At 39.7% G+C, this 25440-nt stretch overlaps 2 protein-coding genes across 5 annotated transcripts; both read right to left on the bottom strand.

Annotated features, from left to right (window-relative positions):
• Positions 1 to 33: 33 nt before the first annotated feature.
• crtc1b (CREB regulated transcription coactivator 1b) lies at positions 34 to 15048 on the bottom strand. 3 transcript variants are annotated; one of them, XM_068320219.1, is made up of 14 exons: positions 14906 to 15048; positions 13144 to 13260; positions 11218 to 11343; positions 10522 to 10583; positions 10224 to 10318; positions 9673 to 9743; positions 9530 to 9573; positions 9153 to 9376; positions 8845 to 8996; positions 8456 to 8695; positions 7954 to 8040; positions 6319 to 6405; positions 6060 to 6234; positions 34 to 5811 (listed from the first exon to the last, which is right to left on the bottom strand). In XM_068320219.1, the coding sequence occupies exons 1-14, from the start codon at positions 15029 to 15031 to the stop codon at positions 5600 to 5602; spliced, it is 1818 nt and encodes a 605-aa protein (XP_068176320.1). In that variant the 5' UTR covers positions 15032 to 15048; the 3' UTR covers positions 34 to 5599. The 3 variants fall into 3 exon arrangements, with proteins under 3 accessions (XP_068176320.1, XP_068176321.1, XP_068176322.1); XM_068320220.1 differs by lacking the exon at positions 6319 to 6405; XM_068320221.1 differs by lacking the exon at positions 7954 to 8040.
• Positions 15049 to 16086: 1038 nt separating this feature from the next.
• klhl26 (kelch-like family member 26) lies at positions 16087 to 23654 on the bottom strand. 2 transcript variants are annotated; one of them, XM_068319713.1, is made up of 3 exons: positions 23444 to 23654; positions 20601 to 20783; positions 16087 to 20211 (listed from the first exon to the last, which is right to left on the bottom strand). In XM_068319713.1, exons 1-3 carry the CDS (start codon positions 23491 to 23493, stop codon positions 18627 to 18629), a joined length of 1818 nt encoding a protein of 605 aa, XP_068175814.1. In that variant the 5' UTR covers positions 23494 to 23654; the 3' UTR covers positions 16087 to 18626. The 2 variants fall into 2 exon arrangements, with proteins under 2 accessions (XP_068175814.1, XP_068175815.1); XM_068319714.1 differs by lacking the exon at positions 20601 to 20783.
• Between the last annotated feature and the right edge of the window lie 1786 nt (positions 23655 to 25440).

The raw sequence follows: 25440 nt of genomic DNA, 5'->3' as shown, positions 1-25440 counted from the left end.
AAATATCAGACATTGAACTCTAGTAACAGAAAAGGCTTGCTTTTTTTTAAACGCAACAGCTTTTAGTGGAAATCAACACTCTGAACATTAAACAAGCATGCGCATATCCAAAATAATCTTTTAAATTTTGCATTTGGAAATACAGATTACAAAATATAAACGATAGCAAAGACAATATACAACAGGATCGAAACATCATGCATGCCCACAGCAACAAGCTGGGACTGTAAAATGACATCGGACAGTTTTTCAGATAGCATACTTTGCAAATCAAGACTAGGTACGGAGAAAAATCTGTCTTCCACATTCAATTTAATTGACATTTTTCTTTCATATTATAAACAGATGATCACATAAAGAGAATAACATGGCAACAAATAAATAGCTACAGATCTTTTACTACAACTTACAGGACAACAGTGATATAATGCTATTCTCACTATAAGCTTTAAGTAGAACTTAAACTGTCTTTCTAGCGAGAGCAGTAAAGTCATTTAGAAAACCCAGTATTATTAAAGGGAGATTTTATTCAGACCTAAAAGACTCGGAACAAGTAGTGACGACAGAGCAGCAACTCGCTCCTTTCAGCCTGGGACCTAAAGACACCTTTAAACAGAGGACTTCTGTTTGAGCCTCACGCGTACGCTCATTCAGTTTGGGACAAGATTTAGCTTCAATGCCTTCAACACAACATCACCTGTAACCACAGACATCGCAAAGAATAAAATCCACAGATGACTCAAAACTAGTTTGCAAAATATAGAAAATATATTGTGAGGTGATTTGTTCGTCTTATCTGTTAAGAAAGTGGAGCTTGCTTTCCATGTTTCATTAGGCCTCAGACTTAGCTCACATTTGAGATATTAGTATAGAGGGCAAGACTTTTTCCAAATGCCTGTCACATCCAGAAACATTAGAGAAACAAAACATGTTGTACCAGACAAGAGCAGCTGGACGTGTTCTAAAATTTTAATGGTATCCCATTCTTTATGTCCAAAACATGTAACCTACATTTCACCAGCTCAGCTCACTACATGAAATGAGACTGTGCTGCAGCACCATAGAGAACTCTGATAGTGGCACCATGTATGTCAAAGTCAAGATGTAGCATGTTTCATCTGAGTATTACTGAGGTTTTTGTCTGACTGCTAAAGCCAATCTGGAATCGCAACAAGAAGTGTGACTCGTTCAAACTCTATATTCACTTGGGGAAGAAAAGACCGACAAAAAAAAAATTACATTCTGAGTGCCGTTTCTTTCCAACATGGGAGTACGTGCTGCTCTACAGTAAGCCCTTGCTAACTTTGCATCACCAAAAATCTTCACCGATTTAAAAAACAAAACACAAGCTAAAATATAAATTACAAAGGAAACAGATTAAGTCATCTTTACTTCAACATGAAAAATAGCTCCGAAATTTACATCAGGAGTGAAACAGTCAGCATTCACATCAGGCAGAACAGTCCCTGCTCACAAGTCAGGAAGCCACAAATAAAGTGCAAAGCAACAAACGGACTAAAACACTGCACAAAAAAACAACAAAGAAAGGAAACAGAATTGCATTTCACCCAGTCCCAAACCTGGCATGATAGGCATGAACAAGATAAAACAATCATTTCTGATGTAATAGCCAGATTGAACTCCTGTATTTAACTAGGGAAAAGGGCGTTTATCATGTCACCTGGTTGACTGCGTAGTGCAGGAAGTTCACATATGCAAACAATCTGCAATCCCTGCAAGGCAGAATCGACTTCTGTTTTACGCAATAAAGTGAAATATGCTTGCGCTGAAGAAGACGAAGGACTGCGGCTTTCTATCCATGCTAGAACTGTCTGTTTACGCCTGTACACGGTTAGATGCTACGGTATGAGGAGAGAGAGAGAGAACAAGAGAGGAACAAGCAGTAGTCTGATTCCTCAGAAGTGAAGAGGGAGGAGAATCTGGTCTGACTACAACAGGACCACAGACTCAAAACATCAGGCCATGAAAAAGACAGGAAGGACAAAGAAGAACATCGCCACAGAAAATACATTCCCTTATCATTCGCCAAGTAGCATTATACAAAGATGGAGGTAACAGAGTCACTTTAACAGGATACTGAGCTAACTCGCACAGGAAAAACCCATACATGCATCCCTTTGTGATAGCGTTAACTTACACAAATTAAACCTGCAGAGCTATAGAAGGCCTTCATTTAGAGGTTTTGACTGTAAGTTAAGTCATGCATTTTCTTTCAGCTATAGCATATATGTACAAGATTAACATGTAGGACTTGTTTTCAGCTGAATGATAAAATGGAAGTGATAGAAAAACTCAAAATCACTGGCAACAGTGAAACTTGGGTCAAACAAAAAGCTTTTCTTTTAGGAATAATGATACTTTTGCTTCAGTGACTTCAAGGAAAAATCCAACTTTTTTTTTTTATTTAGATCAGTCATAAATGAAGATAGGGTGAGGGTAATTCTGGAAAAATTATTCTAAAAAAAAATGAGGTCACTTCATTTTAAAGCTGGACCTATGCTTCTGATGTAATCTATCATACCGTTTCACTCACTGATTGTCGAAGCTCCAACGCAACACTCAATGGATGTCTCGCACTCATAAACTCTAATAACTGATCAAATTGACATAAATTCATAGCAAAGTTTCTACAATTACAAATTTGTCCATCTGACTCAGTTGTACACAGTAACAACACCTGACTGCCATTTGTTTTATAAATAGCCTTGTTGGGTCACAATGGAAATTTGTCTATTAAAAAATAACAAAAAGAGCCTTTCATTCAATTCAAAGCTGTCTTCACTATCAACCACCTCTACAAGCATTACTACAATAATGAAGAAATCAAACTGACCAAAAATGTTAGCATATGCAGCTTAAAACCTAAAAAATACGTAAAGATCTGTAAATCATTGAAACCTTGTATATGATTGAAAATAGAACAGATGTTTCTAATTGTCTTGGAAAATTCCACGTTGAGAAACATTTTACGTTTGTAATTTCAGAGCGGTGAAAGTTCCCCTTTATTGATGCACTTTTTGTATAATGTGTATTTTGAAATTTTGCACCAGATGTTTTCCACGAGCATTTCACTTTTCCAGCCTTTTGTGGCAATTGTCCCAAACATTTTGGAAGGTGATGTCACAATTTGTTCATAATTTCCTCCGGGATTAATAAAGTATCCATCTAATAAAAATAGGCATATAAATTTGAAAGATTTGTCACTGCCTTATTTTCAGTAAAAAGTTGCTTCAATGTTTCACAAATCATATCCTATTTACATTTTACCCTGTGCCAACTTTTTTTTTGGAAATGTAGGTCCATTGTGGTTTATTTTGACATCCAAATTAAATTTCAGAAGAGTAAATCCAGCAAGAAAAAAACATTAGATGGATTTTTCCTTTAAAGTCTGTCTAATTTGCATAGGAATCATACATCTGTCTAGGCAAGAAAAAAAATTGGAAGGTCACAGCCGATAATAAACATTTAAAACTAATCATAGAAGTGTAGAGATGAACAGTCAACCAAAAGTGATTCCATTTCAGGAAGCAGGGGGGGTGGGGGGGAACTTACCAACAGCGCTTTGGGTGAATAAATGATTACTGCATCTGTACACCAGCATCACAATGTACCATATGTGAGCCCACAGAGCTACACAAGCCTATCAGGGAAACTCTGACAAAAGGCTAACGAAGACTGATTCTGTAATGACAGAACTGGTTTCAAACTATTTGGCAAAAACTGGCTTGTGTCAAGGATGAAGCTAAAAATGATAGCTATATAAACATTTTTAGGTACATCTTGTGTAAACATTTTATACTTCAAAGTTTTAAGTTTGGTGTAAACAATTTTAAACTCTGTTCCTGATTATTTTTGAGATGAAATCTGTTGTAATGCTGAATGAATAACTTTTCTCACAGCTGTTGAAAACTTGCAGTATATAAATAGACATTTCTTAAACAATATATTTTATGGAGTTTACTAAATAAAGCAAATATACCTTAAATAAAAAAATATCCTTATATTCTGAAACTTTTAAAAACTTTATGAAATCAAACCTTTAGAGGCTTTGATACAATCAAATATCCAACAAATGAAATGTTTAAGTACCATACTAGACGTTGTACATGTGTCAATGATTTGTGGTAAAGGTCAATAGCATTTTTGTTAGAGCTTCCCTGTCAAGGAGCAAAAAGCCTCCCCATAATTGCACTCCCTCTAAAAAATGCAAACCCTTCTTAAGATTTTTTGTCTAGCCCCACTTTAAAAAGAAACAATTTGGCTATAAACTGTACCGATACAAAATACAGTACATTGATTTTTCAAACCTTACACAACATAATCACAAATACCAATGACCAAAGGTTTCTCTGAAATACAAGAAAATGTCACAATAAGTTACTAAAATACGTTGTCACATTAGACACTTAAGTAGAACAGTAGAGTACTCATGTAAGGCAAAATCAGGTGATTTCACAGTGACCACTTTAAAAGATTTGTGTTTAAAAACACGGCTTCCTTCACCGAAAGTAAGTTTCAATCTGGATACATGTTGGCTTTTCACCGGCAGAAAATCAATTTGGCCGTGTTTTTGTTTTTTTGTTTAATAGAAATACCTGATGATTTTCTCAGAAAAAGTTAAACCAAGTGGTGTAAAACCAACCTATTTCTGGAATCACATTTCCTGGAGCTCTAAGTGTGTAAATCTTGATTTGACCGCTGGGCTGCAGCATGGCAACATTTACCGCATCTTACATCAGAGAATGGCACATCCAACACCAAACAGCAACTATGGGGAGGTTTTGCACTCATTCATTAACCAAGTAGCTTAACCAACCAACACACACATCTCTCTATATATTAATTTATACATATAGATATGTGTGTATTAGCAACAAATAAATAGACACAAATTACATCAGTGCAACTTTACACTATGCGTACCGGTAGCATTTTGGCATCAAATTCATATTATGAAATGGAATATAAAATCTAAATAAATAAAACATATAAATAATGCTTTAAAACATACAGTACGTGATGAAAATAACATTTGGTTGTAAAAAATAAAGCTTTGAGTTTAAAATAGAAAGCCATTAAAACAGGATGGGAAAAACCGATTTGATTGCACAGTACGAGCAAAACGGCTGTGGTATACATATACATATATATTATAATTTTTTTAAACATAGCCATTATAATGGGCATGGTTTAGCTTAATGTTCTAGCAGCTTCCTGCTACGACCAAATACCAACAGAGAAATATTAAAGTGGATATGAAAAAAAGTCAAATGTGCATTTTTTGGAATATATGTGGCATGTAATGGTACACTGTAAACACAGCAGGCTAGCAGAAGCGCTGAGCGACTGATCTCATTTAAAATGACAGCGAGCCATTCCCAAGCCACTGGATGTCTTTTTCCCTGTTGTCTTTTGATGGCGCACTGCTTCAAAGGAGCTTCACGGAGTTGAGGGTGAGGTCAGACAGCTGGACGGCCATGCAACGAGGGAGAGGGTTCATCCTGCCCCGTGTTTCTCTCCATTCACAAGTTAGTGTGTTTTTTTTCTCTTCTTGTTCTCAGCCAGTCAGCTTCTTGCCCTACAGCCTGTCCATTCTGAAGGTGTCCTCAGTGGCAGGGTCTGCCAGCACCATGTCGGGGTCGTTGAGCATGTGCAGTCCGTCCAGGGTGAGTGGGTCAATCTTTAGCTCGTCAAGAGGAAATTGAGAGTCTGCGTCGAAGCTGACGTCGCCTACATCAGCCAGAGAGTTGGTAAGCTCTTTGGACAGGCTCGGTGGAGACTCCCCTGTGACTGAGACATCAGAGAAAGAATTGGGTAATCTGAGTGAGCATTCAGCACCATTATGGTCTGCAGCAGATGTAAACGACAATAACTCTGACAGAATATCTAATTTTCTTGAAGTAACTCAAAAAGAGCTTTAGAGAAAGTTTAATCCCACAAAAATACATATGTCAATACCATCGGGCGACTGTACAAATGTGTATCATGCAGCAAAATTCACGATATCCACACCAACATTAATAGTATGGTGTCCCAACCTGTTAGGATGATGTTGGGGATGTTGCTGTGATTGCTGAAGCCCAGCTGCTGTGAGTCCTGCAGGCTGCTTCCTGTGAGGCCCATCATGGCTGCCTGTGTGTAGTTGAGCGTGGAGCACTGGTTGTAAAGGCTGGTGGAGCTGATGGGATTCTCGATCATGTTGAACTGTTCCAGCTGCAAAAGGTGCAGAATTAAGACTGAGCTTACCATCAGGGATGAAACATTTCAGTCGGTAATGCTTATTGAGCATCGTGTCACCTGGTGAGAAAGAGCGTTGGTCTGCCTCAACGCCAACTGCTGATCATAGAAGGAATCGCCAAATACACTGCCCACTACAGGAATGTGCTGAGGGAGAAAGCAAGGCATAAAATTCAGAGCAATTGTTAAGGAAGCAGCTACTACACAAAAAAGGGGTTAGCCAAGGGGTGAACTAGTCAGGCCACCAAGCAGACGGTTCAGACAATGGAATAAGAGGTAACAGAAGCAAAAACACAAAGCCAGACTGCTGCCAGACGGAGCTGTGGATGGTTTCTGTGACGGTTCACAAAGACACAAAGAGGCGAATGAAACAAGCAATTTAACATATATAGTATGAAAATCCAGTCTAAACATGATGAAGATGATTGTCTCATCCCTACAGACAAGACACATTACAATGAAGTGCTGTTTTGAGAATGACAGTCCTGTTTACTATGACACAAACACAGAAGAAGGAAATTCTGGTATTTGTCAACCCTGATGTAACTCTGATGTTATGACTACATTAAGGTAACTTAACTTACTCAGTTGAGCTTCAGCGAAATAGAAATGGTCTCATATACACACTACTGGCACGACTTCCTGTAAAGGATCCACTCTGATATACGGTTAACAGCCATGGCCACACTCTGTCAAAGGCAGTATTTTTGGTGGAATTGCATGAGCTCAAACCTGAATCAGCGTTTCTTAAATTTATACTTGGGATAAATTGAAGAAGTGCTGGTTTTCACATGACAAATACTAGAATTGCCTTGGAATGTTTTATTGCAGTGAGACTAGATTCCATTCAGCTGCAGAGTCGCTGTAAATGTGTCATTACTCTGATGCACCAGAGGTTAATGTTCAGTGTATGAAAACCCACATTTTTTCATTAATAAATTTGCTGGTTTTCTTTATACCCTGAATTATTTTAATAATGCAAGTCTTTTTTTAAATGAGGCCTTTTGCTGAGGTGTTTCTGCACCTTGAATAGAATGTAATTAAACATTGCCTAATGTTTTGCTAAAAATGTGATAAAGCCCCAATAGCTTTCTCTAACTAAGAAACGGATGTCTGTGTGCATGTGAGTAGCTGATCTATAATGACTTTAGCTTTCACGAGTTTCACAAAGAAACAAAAAAAAAAACTAAATCAGGCACCTTACAGGCAAAAGAGTACTGTATTACCGATCTGATTAAAAATTTAACAATTAATTAACAAATCATAATTTAGAGTTTCAGGCCCTGTAGTGTGGTCTGTTACAGTCTGAATTATGATGTCATAACTTTACTGTGATCCATTGTGCGGTAATCCAACAATGTCGTCTGCATGAAACTGGAGCTCAACCATGTAAGACAACCATCTCAAATATTTGCTATATCCTAAAAACAAAAAATAATATTGCAAGACGAAGGATTAACCACAAAAACTAACAACTTGTTAGGGTCTCAATCAATAATGCATTTGCCAAGTTGTCATGCACACAGTGAACAATGACAGTGGTGATGAAGAAAGGGGTTATGCAGCTGTTGACACCACGAGTGGTTAATTGCTGATGCTGAGTTTTAAAAGCAGCCTAACTCTTCTACAATTAGCTTTCCCCCAGGCGCAAAGACCTTCCCCAATCAGCAGCTAGCTTGGTGGGTGGGCCCTTACTTGAGGCGAGCCGCCGGGGGAGAAGCCTTGATTGGAGACTGGGGAGGTTGGAGACTGTGTGGCTGGTGAGCCAGTCTGATTGCGATACTGTTGGAGGGAAGAGGGTTAGCTCTGACTAAACTTCATTTGTTACACACAAGTCTTAAAGAATGGGAAGCAACGGCATTAAATCTACTCATTGTGTTGGATGTGTACAGGTGGGAACAACTACGCATCGTAACCAGATAAGTTGTTCGAACAACCCTTTTCAAACGTCTGGTAAATGTCATTGTAGAATAACAGGAACTGGTGCACAAATACTTTGAGCCTCAAAAGCTTTATAAACAAAGGCTGTGCAAAGATTTTCCTCTGCAAAACTGTGAACATAATATAGCAAATGAAGCCAAAAGTTCTGATTTAAAGCTAACTCCACCGACAGGTAGTCAAAGAAAAATTATTCTACTAAGTGAAAAAAAATAAAAGTCGTTTCATTGAATGAGAAAATCTCTTTCTCCACTCTTACCGAGCTGACACTGATGCTGGCCGTGGTCTGGCTCTGGCTGTCTGGAGAGGGGCTACTTGCGGTAGCCGTACCAGGCGAGTTTAAAGTTGGCAAGGTGATGAGCTGGATGCCCTGTGACAGGGCCTGCTGCTGCTTCTGGAGGTCACTGAGCAGCTGGGCCTGAGCCTGAGGTGTCAACTGGTTGAAAAGTGGATACTGGGCGAGCTGCTGCTCCAGACTCAGTGACTCTGTTGGCACAGCCTGATGAAAGGTGAACATGAACTCTGCTCAGGTTTGTCCCTATAATGCTGACATGCTGAATTTCCAGTACAATTATTAAACTTCTGTGACAACAGATACATTGCGACAGGTTCTTGACTGCAACAGCAAGCTGCACAGCAGAGCATTACCTGTATGATGTTAACAGGTGAGGAGAGGGTGGTTGAAAGCTGCTGCGCGGACTGTTGGAGATGCAGGTCGGAGGTCAGGGTGAGCGGCACCACCGGTGGTTGCCGGCGCTGTGTCGTTACTGTCATTGTGGGCTGAGAGGATATGGAGATCCCTGGTGAGGAAACAAACAAGAGGACGCTTGAAAGATAATAATAATAATAATAATCCACCTTTAATAGTCCACACAATGGGGAAATTATGTAGCCTGAGGTGTCCTACACTCTCCGCAGATATCAGCGCACTAAAGTTGTCAAATAGAAGTCACTACCATGGCTGGCAGCACTGATTCCCAGGTGGGTGAGATTTGTGGTTAGGCTGCCCGTGCTGTTGGACGAGCTGAGAGAGGGGAAGGCCACGGTGTCCTCTGGGTCCAGCGGAGTGGAGAGTGGAGGAGGGAACTGGATGTTGGTCAGATCAGGAAGCGATCCACCGGTGTTGTGTGCAGCTGGGAGCACAGGGGGGTTCAACTCCTGGTCTGGTGATGGGAATATACTAAAAAATACAGGTTGTTTCAGATCTGAGAAGATGATCCCTCATTTAATATCAGAACTGAATTTTATTTTCTTGATCACCAACTTCTGGGTTTTTAGTGGGAGGTTGGATAATGGGTACATTATACAGTCAATAATAATGAAAAGCACTCACTTGATTCCTGGGACATCACATGTGTTGGGCTTTGATGTATCATCCTAAGGAGCATACACACGCATTAAGCAGCAAATCTGAAGTGGCTGACATGCATCACAACAAGAGAAAAAGGTTTCACCCTTCCCTTTTCCCACTGGTACCTCCTTGCTATCCCATAACTGTTCCTGGGCATCTTTGTCTGTGTTTGACTCCGAATTCTCTGTCCCAGACACTGGTAAAAGATATACTAGTTAGTGAAACAGCAAGACACAGCTGCTAAAATAGATAGCATTTTAAATCAGTGCAGGCGATGAGTCATCGATATCCCAGCCAGTCAAGTAGGATATAAAGCTGTGCACTAGATTCCACAGAATCTAAAAATAGCGAGGCAAACCAGAGGACAGACAGAGTGGATTTCAGCTAATCTTGGTTTCATTATATCACAGCCTCACACATAAAAAGACATAATCCTTGGACAATTACTCGGTTATTGATCCTCCTCTCAAGATCACCCTGAGTCAGCTCCATTTGGAGATGTTACTGTCCAAACGTGCTGAAGCAGTCCTTCGCCAGCGATCGGTACAAATTTACTATAAATATTTAATCAACAAACTACTTCAACTTGTTAATGACAGCAGTCATGTCATTTAAGGTCTGATGCCTGCATTAGTCCATTGTGCATAAATAAATAAAAATGGCAATCTCCTATTACCTCGTTTAGGCTGCAGCTCCTGGGATCCCCCTACAAACACCTCCTGGGGCTTTGTATTCATGGTGCTCTGGTGTAAAGCAGAGTCTGAATTTGTCCTGTACGTGGAAGATGAGAAGTCAGCAAAATGCCTGCAAACAAAACACTGGCAGACAGCCAATTCAAGAGCAACATCCATAAAGAATCGCTTGGTGTTACACAGCTTTATTTGCAGTTGTAGAGCAAAATACATGACTGTTATGTTGTGGACAGACCATTCCTGCATAAACATTTTGGGTATGGATAATAGGAGGGTGCTTACCTCCTCCAGCTAGTGTCCGGCGGTGGGGAGAGGTAAACTGAGCTGTAAGGACAGCTGTCAATGTGAATTTAGTTAAGGCTAATAAAGTAGGAATGAAAAATGGAACTCAGCTAATCCATAGATTCACACCCCTTGGCTGAATCAACCTGACTAGCATGATGCATAATGAATGACCACATATGTATTACCGGGATGGAGTAACTCAGTAAAAGGGTTTCTTGGTGTGTCTTGACATCCAGTGAAGAAATATATTGTGAAGAATATTTTCAAGAAGAGTGGAACAATAAACTGTACTGTATAATTCATAATCAAGCTCTCGATTGTTATCATTTACAAAGTTTTCATCACCTTTTACATAAAATGTGGTGAACAGTGGAAAAATTTCCCTTGACTTATCTACCTCCATAGCTATTGGATGGAGGATTGCTGTAGATGAATTAGAAAATCTAAACTGCTCTCTTCTGAAATCTAGATTGTTATTTTTTTAAATTGATTTATTAGCGGTTTAAAATCAGCTCAGGATATAACCTGGTATCAGTATATTTCATGTAATGTTCCAATTACAACTCAATTTTAAGATGACGGTGAACTCTGTAACTTCATTTTGGGATTTTTTAACCTTTAATAAATATGTGTTATTGGCCATAACCATAGCAAATAGCATCATGTGCTTCAAACAACCAAAAAAAAGGATATCTGGCGTCCGTGTTTGTCGACAGACAGTGGCCGGCGGTGAGGAGACGTGATACGACTCCGGTCACGGTAAACGCGGTCCACCAGCCCGTGGTGCCTAGTTGTCCGACTGGTATCCAGCACTGAGTTCTAGAGTGAACACATCAGGTGAATGAAGACAGCAAAACAGCTTAGTAACACCAAACTAGGTCTTCAGATAATGTTTTGGGAATAATGGTGCAAATGTGTTCCATTTCAAAATGAATCAAGCCATGGGTCCCCCATACTGATGCTCGGGTTGGCAAATGTGTTTTAAGATGGAAAGCCATGACAAGCAATGGTAGAATTTCCAGAAACTAAATCACACTGTGGGGTAGAACTGGTATACAGCATCTTGCACTGCAACCTTTCGGCTTCCCTTCAATCTTGATCCAGAATACAACCTGGCTGGACAAAGCAGTTCTAAATGGAGGTCCTTTCTGACTATTTGACTGCCTTCATAGCCAAAATTATGCTTGTTGAGTTTCTTAAATGAATAAAGCTCAAGCGTGTGATCTAATGTTAATCAATCACCAATAAAAGAGAAAACTGCAACCTTTGGATTTAACTGTACTGTAACCAGCGTGTTGAAAATGGTTCCACCGATGCTCTGTTTCTGATCTGATCACATAGATAATAGTGCCATATCACCAGGCATGTATGAGATCCTAAGACAAGAGGTTTACCTAAGAGCCAGTAGCTAACTGTGGCTAACGTAGTGAAGACTAGAAAAACTGTGTCCAGTGATACAGATGCCCCCACTACTGGAACAGCTCTATTTTTGTTGAGGTGGACAGACTACAAACTGTATTACCAATAAATGAAAAGATAACATTGTTAAAATTGTCCGAGTTCAAATGTGATTTGGCTGAACTAAGAGGGATAAACATAGAGTGTCCCTTTAGCCGAGGCATTAAAATTTGTAAATTGAGGAGACAGTGTGAGGTTTGGAGCTTCCTTTCACTTCAAGTAGAGAACAACTTTAACATCAGGGACAGGGACAGAAAATTATTTTTGTAATTTTGTTTCCAAAGCACTGACTGATGCATACATAAGAGAACACACCAGGCTCTGATGCTGCTGTGTCACAGCGTTGTTGCTCGCAGAATTCTGACATGCTATCCAAAAAAAAAAAAAAACACACTAGGATGCTTTTATGCTGCTGTTCATTTCTTGATTGTAACTAACAAAGGGTACCACTTTTGTGTAATCGCGAACAAAAACCAATTCTGTCTGTATTCTCTGCTCAAGAACTGCTCATTCAACCCATTCACACTTTTTATTTGTATTGCTGAGGGCCTTAAAATGTTTTATGCTGATGCTGCAACAATTCTGAAATTTGATGTTTAATATTAACACATTTTGAATCAAAAAGCAAAAAACTGTTGTATGAAGAGGCACAGATGAAAGAAAACAGTGAAATAAGTAAGGGAAGGGAAACTAATTCAGAACAGAGTGTTTTAAAAGCTTGAAAGCAGACAGTAGAAAAAACAAAGCTTTCAGTAGACACTGGTCAGCATTCTCCCAGTTCGGAGAAGTAGCAGCGGCAGCAAATTACATTTTACTTATAAATGACATACTACCACATATCAGCCAACATCAGTGTAAGTGTACGGGTTTCTCTCTCAACAGCACTGGTAATAAATGACAATGCCTCACACGCTTTGAGATTTAATGTTAATGCTTTAATGGTCCTATTCAATTGGTATGGAATGTGAAGTAAATTGGATGAGAAGTTCTTGAGAAAACTGCAAGCAGCAATATCAGCGGCCAAAGCAATCGTCCTATTCTGAATAGGCATATTTTGAATGGACACTGCACTGGTGTCCAATAATATCACCAACAGTTGAGACAGGTACATTTGTTGAGAACAAACCATTGATTTACCAGCCGAAGAGGCTAAGGGCTCACCTGAAAAGGCAGGTCAATGTTGCCATTTCCAATCTGATTGACATTGGGCAGTGAGCCTCCATAGTACTGTCCACGATTCTGCCCTAGTTGCAAATACTGGGTCTTCTGTAACTGCAACTGTGCAAAGTAAAATTGCATGAAAGCATGAGTGAATGATTGATCGGAGTCACAAAAAAAAAAAGATGCTAAAAATGAATGATGCTTTCCAGTCCATAGTGGTGACATGAAAGATGGGTGAGTCCATTAACTGAGTGATGACACATGATGAGACAAGCAGATTGAGTGTTTTGTGACCACGTTAAAAACCAGACATCTTTCAGACAAACGTCACATCAGCTGATGTGAATGACACCTGACTGACAGCTGCTGTAATAACAGTCGTTCCATGTGACACACACATGGTGATTACATTAGTCGCCCGTTTTAAAATAAAACCAGTCAAAACTAATGCAAGTTAAAAAAAACATTGCAATGGAAGTTTTCTTTCACAAATTATGAACTGAAGTGAAATTGATAATGATCTGAACAAATTGCAATGATGTGTTGATAAGACAAAAAAACAAAAACTAGCAGAGACCACAAAACTGACCAATTCATTTCTTTTCCCTGTAGTGAATGACAGTATGGGTCAGGTTTCCTCTAACACATCATGTGGTAAGTGTGCATCATTTCCAGCCACAAGGCCAACAATGAGCACAAACATTCCTGGAAGAACGTGTACCTTATTTAATAAAGAGTGCAGCATTACCACCAAAATCAACGATGAAGATCATGATAATTATGTTGCTGCTTGATTCAATATTCCAATCATTTTTCCCAGGAAAGTACTTAAAACTTTCAAAATAAAAATGTTCAATATTGTTTTAGACTGTGATGTTACTTTAGTGTCTTATAAGAAAAATCATTGCATAGGTGACCACAACATTTCGTTTTGTGCATATATATATATATATATATATATATATATATATATATATACATATATATGAATGGACATATATATAATTAATATAACTTATGATTGCTTGTGTTCTTGGTCAGCAGATCAGCCCATAATAAACTTAATCATTACCTGAGATGCACCCCTGCTCTTCCTGTAAACTAATTTTCCACGGTGAGGCAAAATCGTCCATGACTTAACTTTAACGTTACACAAAATAAAATTCTTACATATGGAACTGTTACATCAAGACATAAAGTACTTTTGCTATCGTTGTTTATTTTAAAATATTTCCGAATATTTTGTTAAAAAACGAGAAATATGCAGGGAAACAGGGAAAGTTGTGCTCGTGATGGATGGAAACGGAGGAAAACAGCTGGGAAGGATGGTTAACATCGGATTGGATCGCAAATGCTAACTTAGCTCTGACACATATATTCCTGTATTTAGACTGTAGCAGCTGATCTCACGGACGTGTTGTTATAACGTGAGAGTGATTTAAAGGTCTGTCAGTACGTTTCAGTGAAATGAAAGCTGTGATCGCTCCAACTAGACACACACACAGGTGCACATTATTCACAGCTTCAGCAACCTAGCAAGATAACGCAGCACACGGAAGAGCTTGATGGATCTGAAGAACACCACCACATTTTAACAGACAAATAGTAAACAATTTGGTAGCGCTGGACCGACATGGCTAAGGATGTCAATATTAACTTTAGCTAGCATCCCAACATTCAGATTTAACTCTATCCGCAGCGTTCATTAGCTGCCAAAAAGCGATGCAACAGAAGGTAAACAGCCGGGCTGAGCGGGTCTTACCCGGGCTGCTTTGGTAACGTTGAGGTCTTTCATCACTTCTTCAAACGCAGCGGTCTCCTCCGCTTGTTTCTGATTATGCAAAGCGATTTTTTCGCTAAATTTGCGAGGATTGTTTGAGGACGCCATCTTTCCCTCTTCTTCTCAATGGAATGTTACGCTACACATTACGCCAGGGCCTTCTGTGACGTCACGACGCACGGACAGGGGCGCGAGAGCGTTTGCGAGCCGTCGGCAGTAATTTTGAAGCAGGGTCGGTTTCATATTAATTAAGCAAAGATACTTATTTTTATTTTTTTCTGCTGTGATTTATGTAAAACCTTATTTTTCTTTATTCTACGTTTAAGTGCCCTAGACTTTGCAGAAGGTTTTTATTTAATGCATAAAATTATAAGCCTACATTTATAGCATAAAGCGTTCATATTCAATCTTTTGTGAATATAGACTAAAATTATCTGCAAAAGCAAAAAAAATAATACTACACTACACTTGATCTTAGCCAAAAGGCCGAAAACAATAAATTAGGATGTCAGTCATATGTACACTAACACGAGTGCATCAAATAATGAATGTTCAGGATACTGGTTGAAATATTTCAAATTACAAGCAATGTTCTGTACAAGCAACATTATTTTTTTCCCCCACTGCTGCAATATTTGAGAAAATTACAAGTAGGAAGCAACAGGAACTCAATAAAGGACAGGGAATATATGAAGCAGAATATGTGTACTGAATTTGTTGAAATTAATGTACTGTACTAATCTGAGTCGACCCCAACGATGAGCTGGCGTCTTAATTGGGGTGTACCCCAGCTTTCACTTGTAGTCAGCTGACATTGATGGCTGAATGAATGTTCGGTCAGCTGATGTGCAGCATACTGGCCTCTAGAGGGAAGATTGTGCTGTAAGGTTCAGTTTTGATTTTTTTCTATTACTCTATTACCCTTTTCTTGAAAATACTTCTGTGTCCATCTAGACAGGCATTCATGGGTGAGATGTTTGGTAAAAGCCATCTATCACTACTTTCAAATATTTCATAAAAAAATATACAGTAAGTATTCTAATCAAGGTAAATTACATGGTAACATTCGACTTAAGTGAATGTTTCTAGAACAAGTTGGTGCTTCAGTCTGCCTCTCCCATCAGAATTAATAAATATGCAGGAATACTTTTAAAACATGACACACCTTTAATAAAGTAATGCATGTGCAGCAACACAAATGTCTACATTCCCCTTAAACCACAGTACTTTATATTGCACTTCAACAACATGTCATGTTGTCTTTACTGTTACAGGTAAAACAATACAAATACACACAAAGACAAACAGGAGACAATTTTAAAACGGACACTCAGTGTCATGTAGATGTCTACATTTAAAATGAAAATATTAACTTTGATTTCATTTCTCCACATTACATTACACACATTGACATAAGCAGCCGAATCGGTTATCCGATAAAGGCTGCTTTGAAAAGTGTACTTAAGCAGTTAAATAGAAAGCTGTTGTCAAACATGGTAAAAAATAAACAAGTTTAAATAGTTTTCTGAGATTTTACTTTTTAAAAGAATTTGTTGTTCAAATTTTGTGTGCGTTAATAAATATCACTATATCCTTGGTTATACACAAGATGTAGTGCTTGATTAAAAATGAGGAGCAGTATACATTCACATTCCAATGGACACACACTGAGGTTTCAGGTAGTTCCTATTATAAACACTAGTGCATAACATTGACTCAGGTAGTGTTAGGATTTACAAGTAACAATGGTTCTGAGTGAGTTCTGAGTGAAAACTCAGAACTCACTCAGTTCGTTCTGAGTGAAAACGACATTGACAGGTATGAACACATACAGACATGACACATTGAGGACTGGGCCACACTGTAAGAGCGCCAACTCATCTGATACCCTCTGCAAATCAACAGGAAGCCACAACAACAGACTGTCTGATTTACATGCTTGTGATGACTTATCTGCCAAGGTACTAGTAGACAGCAGATGTTGTAATCGCATTATTTTAAAGGTCTGACAACTGAACTAGTAACCCCAATATCCCAAGACTCCCTTGTTGAGGGTTACAAGATGTTGAGGATAACATACTTTAAATTTAAATTTTAACACAGTCATGCTTTCTTGTATATTCATAATTAGGTAGAGTCCAAAAATTTTCCTTCCCTGAAAAAACTGTCTAAATTGTGCCTTACAAAAGATGTGCTATTGAAGGTAAATGTGCCATATTTAAAAAATACAGGAAGGAATATACAGTAGGCTGCTACTCAGGAGGGTTCCCAATCTCATTCTGGTCTTGTGCATTTGTCAGTGCATGAAGTTGTTCCTCCTTTGACTAAAAAAGAAAAAAAGTGTTCAATTGATCAAGTTTATACACACACACACACACACACACACACACACACACACACACACACACACACACACACACACACACACACTGTATATACAGTATATTATTCCAGCAATGTATATGTTGATTTGCATATTGATTGGGCTATGAGAGCCAATCATTCAAGAGGCCTTATGATGCCAGGTTTTAAAGGTTTTAAACCTGTGATCAGATGGGCCAGTGGCAGTTCTCAGAAATCAATTAGTCTTCTGTTGGGGGCTAAGCTTGGAAAATATAAGGGAAGTACTGTAGTGTTTAAAAAATCTCCAAGACCCACATGGAAGAAAGCACACCCATTGATCATCTTCAGCTGTTCAGACATCACAGAGGATTGATGAGTTTTGTACTGACTGTAAATAGTATTAGATAAAACAACAGTTAGTCTTTTTTCAGTCTGGCTCTGTGAGTAACAAAATGGTAAATAACTAAATATTGCTTGACAAAAATAAGGAAACAAATAATAAAACATTCAAAAACACACAATCAAAATGTCAAACATTCAAAAGATTGAGAATAAAGTTGTAAAATACAACTTCAAAAATAATCGGTTTTGTTGATCACCTGTACACCTTTAGTTTCTTTGTGATTATTTCTCAACGTAGGAGTGTTGAGGATTATAGTGATGATGTCTCTCAGGCAGAAGATGAACATATTCACAATTAATGTACCAATCACTGACTGAATTCAATAGGAAATCATACAAATTAAAAACACTAGAAAATATTGGTCTAACCCTTCAATTCATACCTGGAATCAGTATCATAGACATGATTCAATATTGAGATCCTTTTCATATAAAAGAAATGCCAAACCACAATGGTTGTTTTTTTGCATACACATGCACACAAGTTTTACACTTAGGCCCCGAGCACACAATGACGGATTTTTAAAAAAATGTAACTTTTAAAAAACGCATCGAAAACGATTCGCGTCCACACGACAGCATTTTTAAAAAAAAATTCTGTCCACACGTAAACGCACCAGTGCGTTTTCAAAGACGGCTATAAGCATGCCAAACCATGTGGTGGTATTGAGTCAAATTTTATTCAATAGGAATCCTCCGTGTTTTGTTGTCACAACACACGGGCACATAAATATGACGTCACAGCGGTTTTTGTCGCAGGCAAGACGTCAGCGTTTTAAAAAAAATCCACCTCAGCTATCGTTCTTAAAAAGTTGCATTTTCGTTCCGGATATCTGCGTTGTCGTGTGGACGGAAGGCGTAAACGCAACAAAAAAGTTGCGTTTTTAAAAAATCCGTTATCGTGTGGACGGGGCCTCAATCTTAACTGACTCTTCATAAAATGTCACAGGTCAGATGTTTAGCTTTGAGTGTCAGTTTGTGGAATTATAATTGGAGTGCAAGCAATGCCAGCAAAGGATTCTGGAAAGTGCAAATCCCTCTCCCACTCATCTGTCTCTGTGTTGTACACCTGCACTATGCTTGTGACATTATTCAGGTGCCAATTGTAGCCGCCAATGATGTAGATCTTTTTGTCCAGTAAGCAGCAGCCTGCCTCAGACTGGCCTGCTCTCATTGGACTAACTGTTGTCCACTGGTCATTCTCCGGAATGTAATATTCAACTGCGAGAACATCAAAACAACGATCGATATGGTCCATGCGACCGCCCAGAGCATAAATCCTATCCCTGGTGCTGATCATTGCGTGCAATACTCTGGGCACATTCATGGGAGCTCTGAAGTCCCAGTGGTCGGACACTGGTTCATAGCAGTGGAGAGTTTTCTTGTCATCCAATGAGACGCCATAACCCCCTGAGATAAACAGCTTGTCTCTGCAAGTAGTTCCTGCATGACCCCAAAGCCTGCGTTTCAACGGTTCCACGTAAATCCACAAATTCTTCTTTGGGCAGTAACACTCTACAGATGCCAGACTGCCAGATCGACTATTCCGCCCTCCAGTGGCGTATAGCTGTCCATGTAGTACATTGAGCTGAAACTGAATACGAGCCTCTTGCATTGATTGGATGCGTAGCCACTGGTTCAGATGGGGGTCATAGCGGTAACAGCACTCTACCGCCCCTTCGCCGCTGCGGTACTGTAAGTGCTGCCCACCAATTACATAAACAAAATTATCAAGCACAGCAACACAGGCATGACTGCACCCTCCCTCCATCTCTGTCAGCTCTTTAAACTGGCGGGAGGTAATGTTGGGGAGATAGTACACTTTTGTGCTCACTGTGCGGTCATTGTCAGTGTAGGGCGTCCCACCAAATGTAATGACTGACGTGACGTCAGAACGTATGCGCGTCCGTGAGGACTGCATCTCATGCTGTCGGAAAGGAAGAATCTGGTAATTGAAGGCCTCGAGGAGATACTGGCGACACAGCACATCCTCTACCATGATGTCCACCGTCTGAACGCTGTCTACCAGCTCTGAGGAGCGCATGAGTGGAAAACGAACATGGCACAAGACACTGCTGGCTTGAGCCCGACGAGAACTATCATACCGAAGCCACCTTATAGAGGCATGGAAGAGGTCAATCTCACTACAGTTCTTTAGTTTGTTGCTTTGCAGGAAGAAGACAAGGCGCTCCATGGGAATGTGCAGAAAATCCTCCTCCTCTGAAATTTGGAGGAAGTGACGGAAGGTGAAGGCATCCACTGACTCTTTGAGGGAAGACAGGCTAAAGGTGGTGGCCATCTGGCCGATGTGCAGGCAGGTTTCCACGCTCATCGCTGACTTGAGGAACTCCTCACAGAGCTCCACAACTGGGACCATCTGGAGAAAAACAGCTGCTCCAAGGACATCCTGAATACAGTCCAGGTCTAATGTCACTTCTGAACTGTAGGCAAAATCAATAATATGTTTCAGCCCACGGGCGGACAAACCCTTCAGCTCAATGGTATCTTGATTTGACTCCCTCATGCCTCCAGTAAACATTGCTCTGTAAAATCACAAAAGACAATACTTACAGACCAGAATAATATGTTTGGACATATTTGACTCTTTTGTATATTTACTTAATCTATATTTACTAACTCATCATTTAAAAAAAAAAATTTCTAATCAGTGTGAACTCTGTAAAAATAAATAAAGTGAACAATAATGGTTCAGGTAAAACTTACAAATGAAAAAATGTGCACAAGGAAGTGCATCTTTTTGCATTTCTTTCACATTTTCCCCATTTCACCTTCCCTTCCTGACTGAATTGCTTTTAACATGGCAGAATGTATAGTGTGCACTTAGCCTAAATTGCAGTGCATAAGAGTATCTGCTAAGTGCTTCCGACCTAAATTGTAAAACAGGAAGAAGTCTTGTGTGATTCCAACTAACCTGAAGTAATCACTACAGGCGGCCAGCACAGCTCTGTGAACCTGGAAGCGCTCTTCATTGATGGCTAGCACAACATCAAGTAGTTGGCCCTGAGCCCGCAAGACTGACAAGCCCTGGAGGAGGGTGGCACTGTGACTTGGAGCCGAGAATGTACAGTGCAGGATGCTATTCTTGTTAGCCATACTGGAAAGACATAAAAAGCCTTGTCACTACCACTGAATCATGGATTCCCACATTGTTTATTCATGAAACTCGCCTTTTTTCCCCAGCACTTTAATTTTCAAATGAACTTAGAGATGCCAAGTTTGAGATGCACTCAGCAATATTGTGATGGAATTTTAATCCAATCTGATAGGCAAAACAGGGTGTGATGTACAATCTGTGGTAAATACTGTCTGCATTTGTGAGCAAGTGCATCTGCAAACATTGGAGAAGGACCACTGGCATCAACAGTACTTCAATCTGCTACAATGGGTTCTATTATCATCAGTTTGGCATTATTCAAGAAAAAGATCTCACTCAAGGGGGTTTCCTTCAGGATATAGTATAGCTCTGGGGTTTGATGGTTTTATGACACCAACCCCACTCTTCTACCAGTTTCATAGTAATCCATCAAGTATTTTAGTCGAAATGAAATTGAAATTGCTTCTTTCCAATATAATTAAAATTTAATTGAAACGGAAAAGGACAGCATGGTGGTGCAGTGGGTGAAGGTCCTTGGTTTGTTTCCACCTGAGCCTTTCTGTTGGCATGTTCTCCCCATGTCTGCATGGGTTCTTCAGCTTCCTCCCATCACCAGAAACATGTAACTTAGGGAAATTTGTCTCTCCAAATTTTAGGTTTGTCTGTGCAGCCCTGCAATGCGACTTGACTACAGCGTACCCCGACACTCGACTTGAGTCACCTGGGAAAGGCTCCAGCGTAGCCCACGATTCGTATTCGGATAAGAAGCTGAAGACGAGACGATTACAATCTGACAACTGAACCAGTTAACTTACAAGTAGTAGTAGCTGCTTCTAACTTCTAAATATTAAATTCCAACCAGTCAATAGCAGCTGTACTTTCACAAACAATTTACGAGATTATCCAACAGTCAACACAATATCATGTTTATTTTTTACGTTTTATGGAATTTCTTTACTTCTACAGATTTGAGACCTGGGTTCCACCTTGGTCTCATTATTTACATAGAAAACTGTTTGACATTACATGTTTTTCTTTAAATTCAACTCAACAATCCTGTGAGGACAAATATCTAGAATCAGAAACCTTGCAGTTTTCCTTGACAGGTTTGGTACCGAAAGCATTGGATTTGACTTTGTGTCTGTGGTAAACCCAGCCTGTCCTTACCACTAATATGTTTTGAGCCTCCGATGTTAATTATTTTTAGTTTACTATATTTAATTTATTTGTTTCAATGTATTCTATCTTCAATTAAAGTCATAATTATTTCAGTAGGTTGCTCCACATGGCTGAAGCTGAATATTTGAATGTTGCTGGGTCACCTATGAATTACAAGTGTCTTCACAGTTTGTCCCCATTTTTATTACGTTACATGTACATTTCATTTGGTTAACAAAAGACACCCAGTAACTGATTTGATCATTTATTTAAATTCCCATCAAACAAATGCACCGAATACTGTACTTACGTCCCTTTCTAGCCTCAACCTGCTAAAAGATTCAAACCTGGTTTCAGTGATCATTTTATAGGGAGATGAAAGGGACCGGAACACACCACTGTGACAGGGTTTTTTTGTTAATACGCACATGTTTTTGTTACACATGGTGAGGTGGCGGAATTTAAGCAGACTGCTTACCAGGAGTGGTGGAATTATATGTCATGTGGTTTTGTTAAATGCAACACTACTGTTTATGCATTCACGTATGTGTCACCCCTGACATTCAAACAATTGTTATTGAATTTCAGCTTGAATTTTCTCAATTTCGTGCAAAGAATTTAACATTGGTCCAACTAAGAGGCAGTGTTAGAATACGGACGTGACGTCATGGTAGGTTTGTTAGATTTTTTAAACTCGGCAAGGCGGTTCCGGGTAGGAGTCCCGCTCCATGCGGAGTTTGCATGTTCTCCCCGTGTCTGCGTGGGTTCTCTCCGGGTTCTCCAGCTTCCTCCCACCTCCAAAATACATGCGCTTCAGGTTAATTGGTCCCAAGTTGCCCGTAGAAGTCAGTGAGTGTATGTTTTTCTGTCTCTGTGTGGCCCCGCGGTGCACTGGCGTCGCCCCCGGAGTTTTCCCCGCTTCACGCCTTAAGACAGCTGGGATAGGCTGCAGCACCCCGTGACCCGCGACAGCGGCTGAAGCAGTCAGGAAAATGACTATTATATATTGATATCAGTATCAGCCTGAAAACATCAGTCATCATTCGACAGCACACAGCTGCAGCTGAGAAACCGCCATTTGTACGAGTAACTCCCAAAGTTGTGACCTTAGTTTATTGTTGACGTTCTGGCGAGCCAGCAAAAGTGTCATTAAGTAGAGCTGCGGTGGGAAATTAAAACTGACACTAAAGTTTTCATAAATATAAGGTTAAACGCTAAAATATCGTAAAATAAGGGCAAATGCTTTACAAAACATCCACCTGTTATGACACAACACGTGTTAGATGTCCAGACTTTTGCGGGAAACTGTCACGTCCTTTTTAAACAGGCAGGTCAGACGCCCGGAGGCCCGGACAGCTCCTCGGACTACCCTAGAGTAGAGCGGCGGCATCTGAAGGCAACATTGGCCGCAAATCGTCCAGAGCCACGGCGGCTTTCTGTGACGTAGCGAGGGCCCGGTCCAGCACCGCCGCTGCGCCACTTCATCACACCGCTTCACTCACCTGTTCTGTGGATGTCTCGATGCAAAATCCCCGCCATCTGTCTCTGCCATCTTCTAGTACAGAATAACTCGCGTATGTCATTTTCAAGAATGTTTACCGAAAGGTCAACGGCACGGTCTGCCTTTTCATAGTGTTTAACGGATAGTGAAGGGGTGCTACTACCTAGACGTGGGAGCGGACACCCATCTGTCTGGGATCCTGCCGCGGACAAGATGCAATGACTTCTCCAAGCCGGTGTTTGTTTCGCCCCTTCCTCTGCAGTGACGACATGCCAACACCAGGGGGCGCTACTGTATAAGGTAGACTTGTGACCAGGAAAGCAAAAGAGAAAGTTGGGATGCATGTTATAATTTTATCCAAATATTTTATAAAACACTCCGGCCGACACTACTAATCGCAATCGGACTCTCTCTCTCACACACACACACACACACACATATCAAACCTCCCATGTTTAAGACATTTAAATGCAAGATATACTGTACACCACTGCTTGTGGAAGTGATTAAATCATAAGAGAATCTTTGCAATTGCTCAGTACAAGTATTGCATTTTTTTTTCTCAAATTCAAACCAAAACACTTCTTACTACTCTCAGATTTATTCACCCTCCCAAAAGGCAAGCATTGCAAGGATATTATAGTGGACAGCTTTTTTTTACTTGACCTGTGCTGCAAAAACATGATGCATGGCCAGACATCAGCTTAAGATGCAATCTAGATGAATCATACCCCATTGTTTATGTTCAAGGGTCTCCAGTTCTGGAATATTTCTTAATTGATGGGATGTAACTTCTTCCTTCAAATTCCACCAGAAATGTTCTATGGAATTCAAGCGAAGCGACTTTGACGGCAACTCCAGAATGATTCAGAACTTAAAACCAACCCTTGGTAGTGTGTTGGCCAATGATGCCAAACTTCTTATTTCTCAGAGATTACAAGATATTTGTTTTTCAGGCTTTGTTGACACTTGGAATTTATTGCAAGCAACAGTTTTCTATTCTCCAAAAAAAGCAGCACCACCACTTCAACAAAATACAGCTGATTTTGTTTAATTTTCGTATTTTAATTTGTCAGATATTTCAGTACACGTTATTATGCAAACTGAAAATGGAACTGATCTTTAAATTAGCAAAAATAAGTCAGTTTGCTGCAAACAACCCTTTTTGTTTGCAGCAAATTTAGAGTAAATTAGAGTAAAGTATTCCTACTTAAAAGTAGGGTAAACTAGTGCCGACGTAGATATAAATATTTTACCCAGCTATAGTCTATATTGTGTCTCAAATGCTCACTATACACCAAACACATTGCTCCTACCCCTGTCCACTGCTCCTCTAAAACATGTGAACGAAAGTCAGCTTTCAAAATGAAACTAAGTGATTTCGTTTTAAAACATAACTCCTATAAAGGGAAATTGGAAAAGGATGTAAAATAAGGAACAGTTGCCAGAGAATCATCTTCAGGACCACAGTCATGAACTGAAAAGGTAGGTGTGTTCTCCTGATAAACACAGTGGTTATCAGTTTGTCTCTGTCTTCTCTGGTAATCCACTAGTGCCATGGTATTGAAACTCATATGCGGAAAAAAAAATCCATCAAAAAAATGCAAAATAACTGTGAGTTGCATACTGTGCATTTAAGTTGGACTAAAATCCATCTATCCATCCATCCATCCATCCATCCATCCATCCATCCATTTTCAACCTCTTATCCGGAGCCCAGTCATGGAGGAAACAATCTGAGCAGGGATGCCTATACTTCCACTGTATTCCTATACTTACGCTTTATGTGTGCACTTTTACACCAATCCTGCCTTATGTGCTTTCAATTGCCCCTTGGGGACTAATAAAGTTGTTTGAATTTGAATTGAATTGAATTCCCTCTCCCCAATCACCTCATCTTGCTCTTCGGATTGGGTCCTGAAGCAAGGTGACATTCCATGTTCCAAGAGGCACTCTTTGTCCAGGGATTGGTTTGTTGAACCCCAAGCTGTCAACTGC

The sequence above is a fragment of the Antennarius striatus genome, chromosome 7 (genome assembly GCF_040054535.1).
Source record: "Antennarius striatus isolate MH-2024 chromosome 7, ASM4005453v1, whole genome shotgun sequence".
In the NCBI taxonomy this organism is placed as follows: domain Eukaryota; kingdom Metazoa; phylum Chordata; class Actinopteri; order Lophiiformes; family Antennariidae; genus Antennarius; species Antennarius striatus.
Note: the sequence above shows the minus strand (reverse complement) of the source record. Positions and strands in the feature narration are given on the sequence as shown.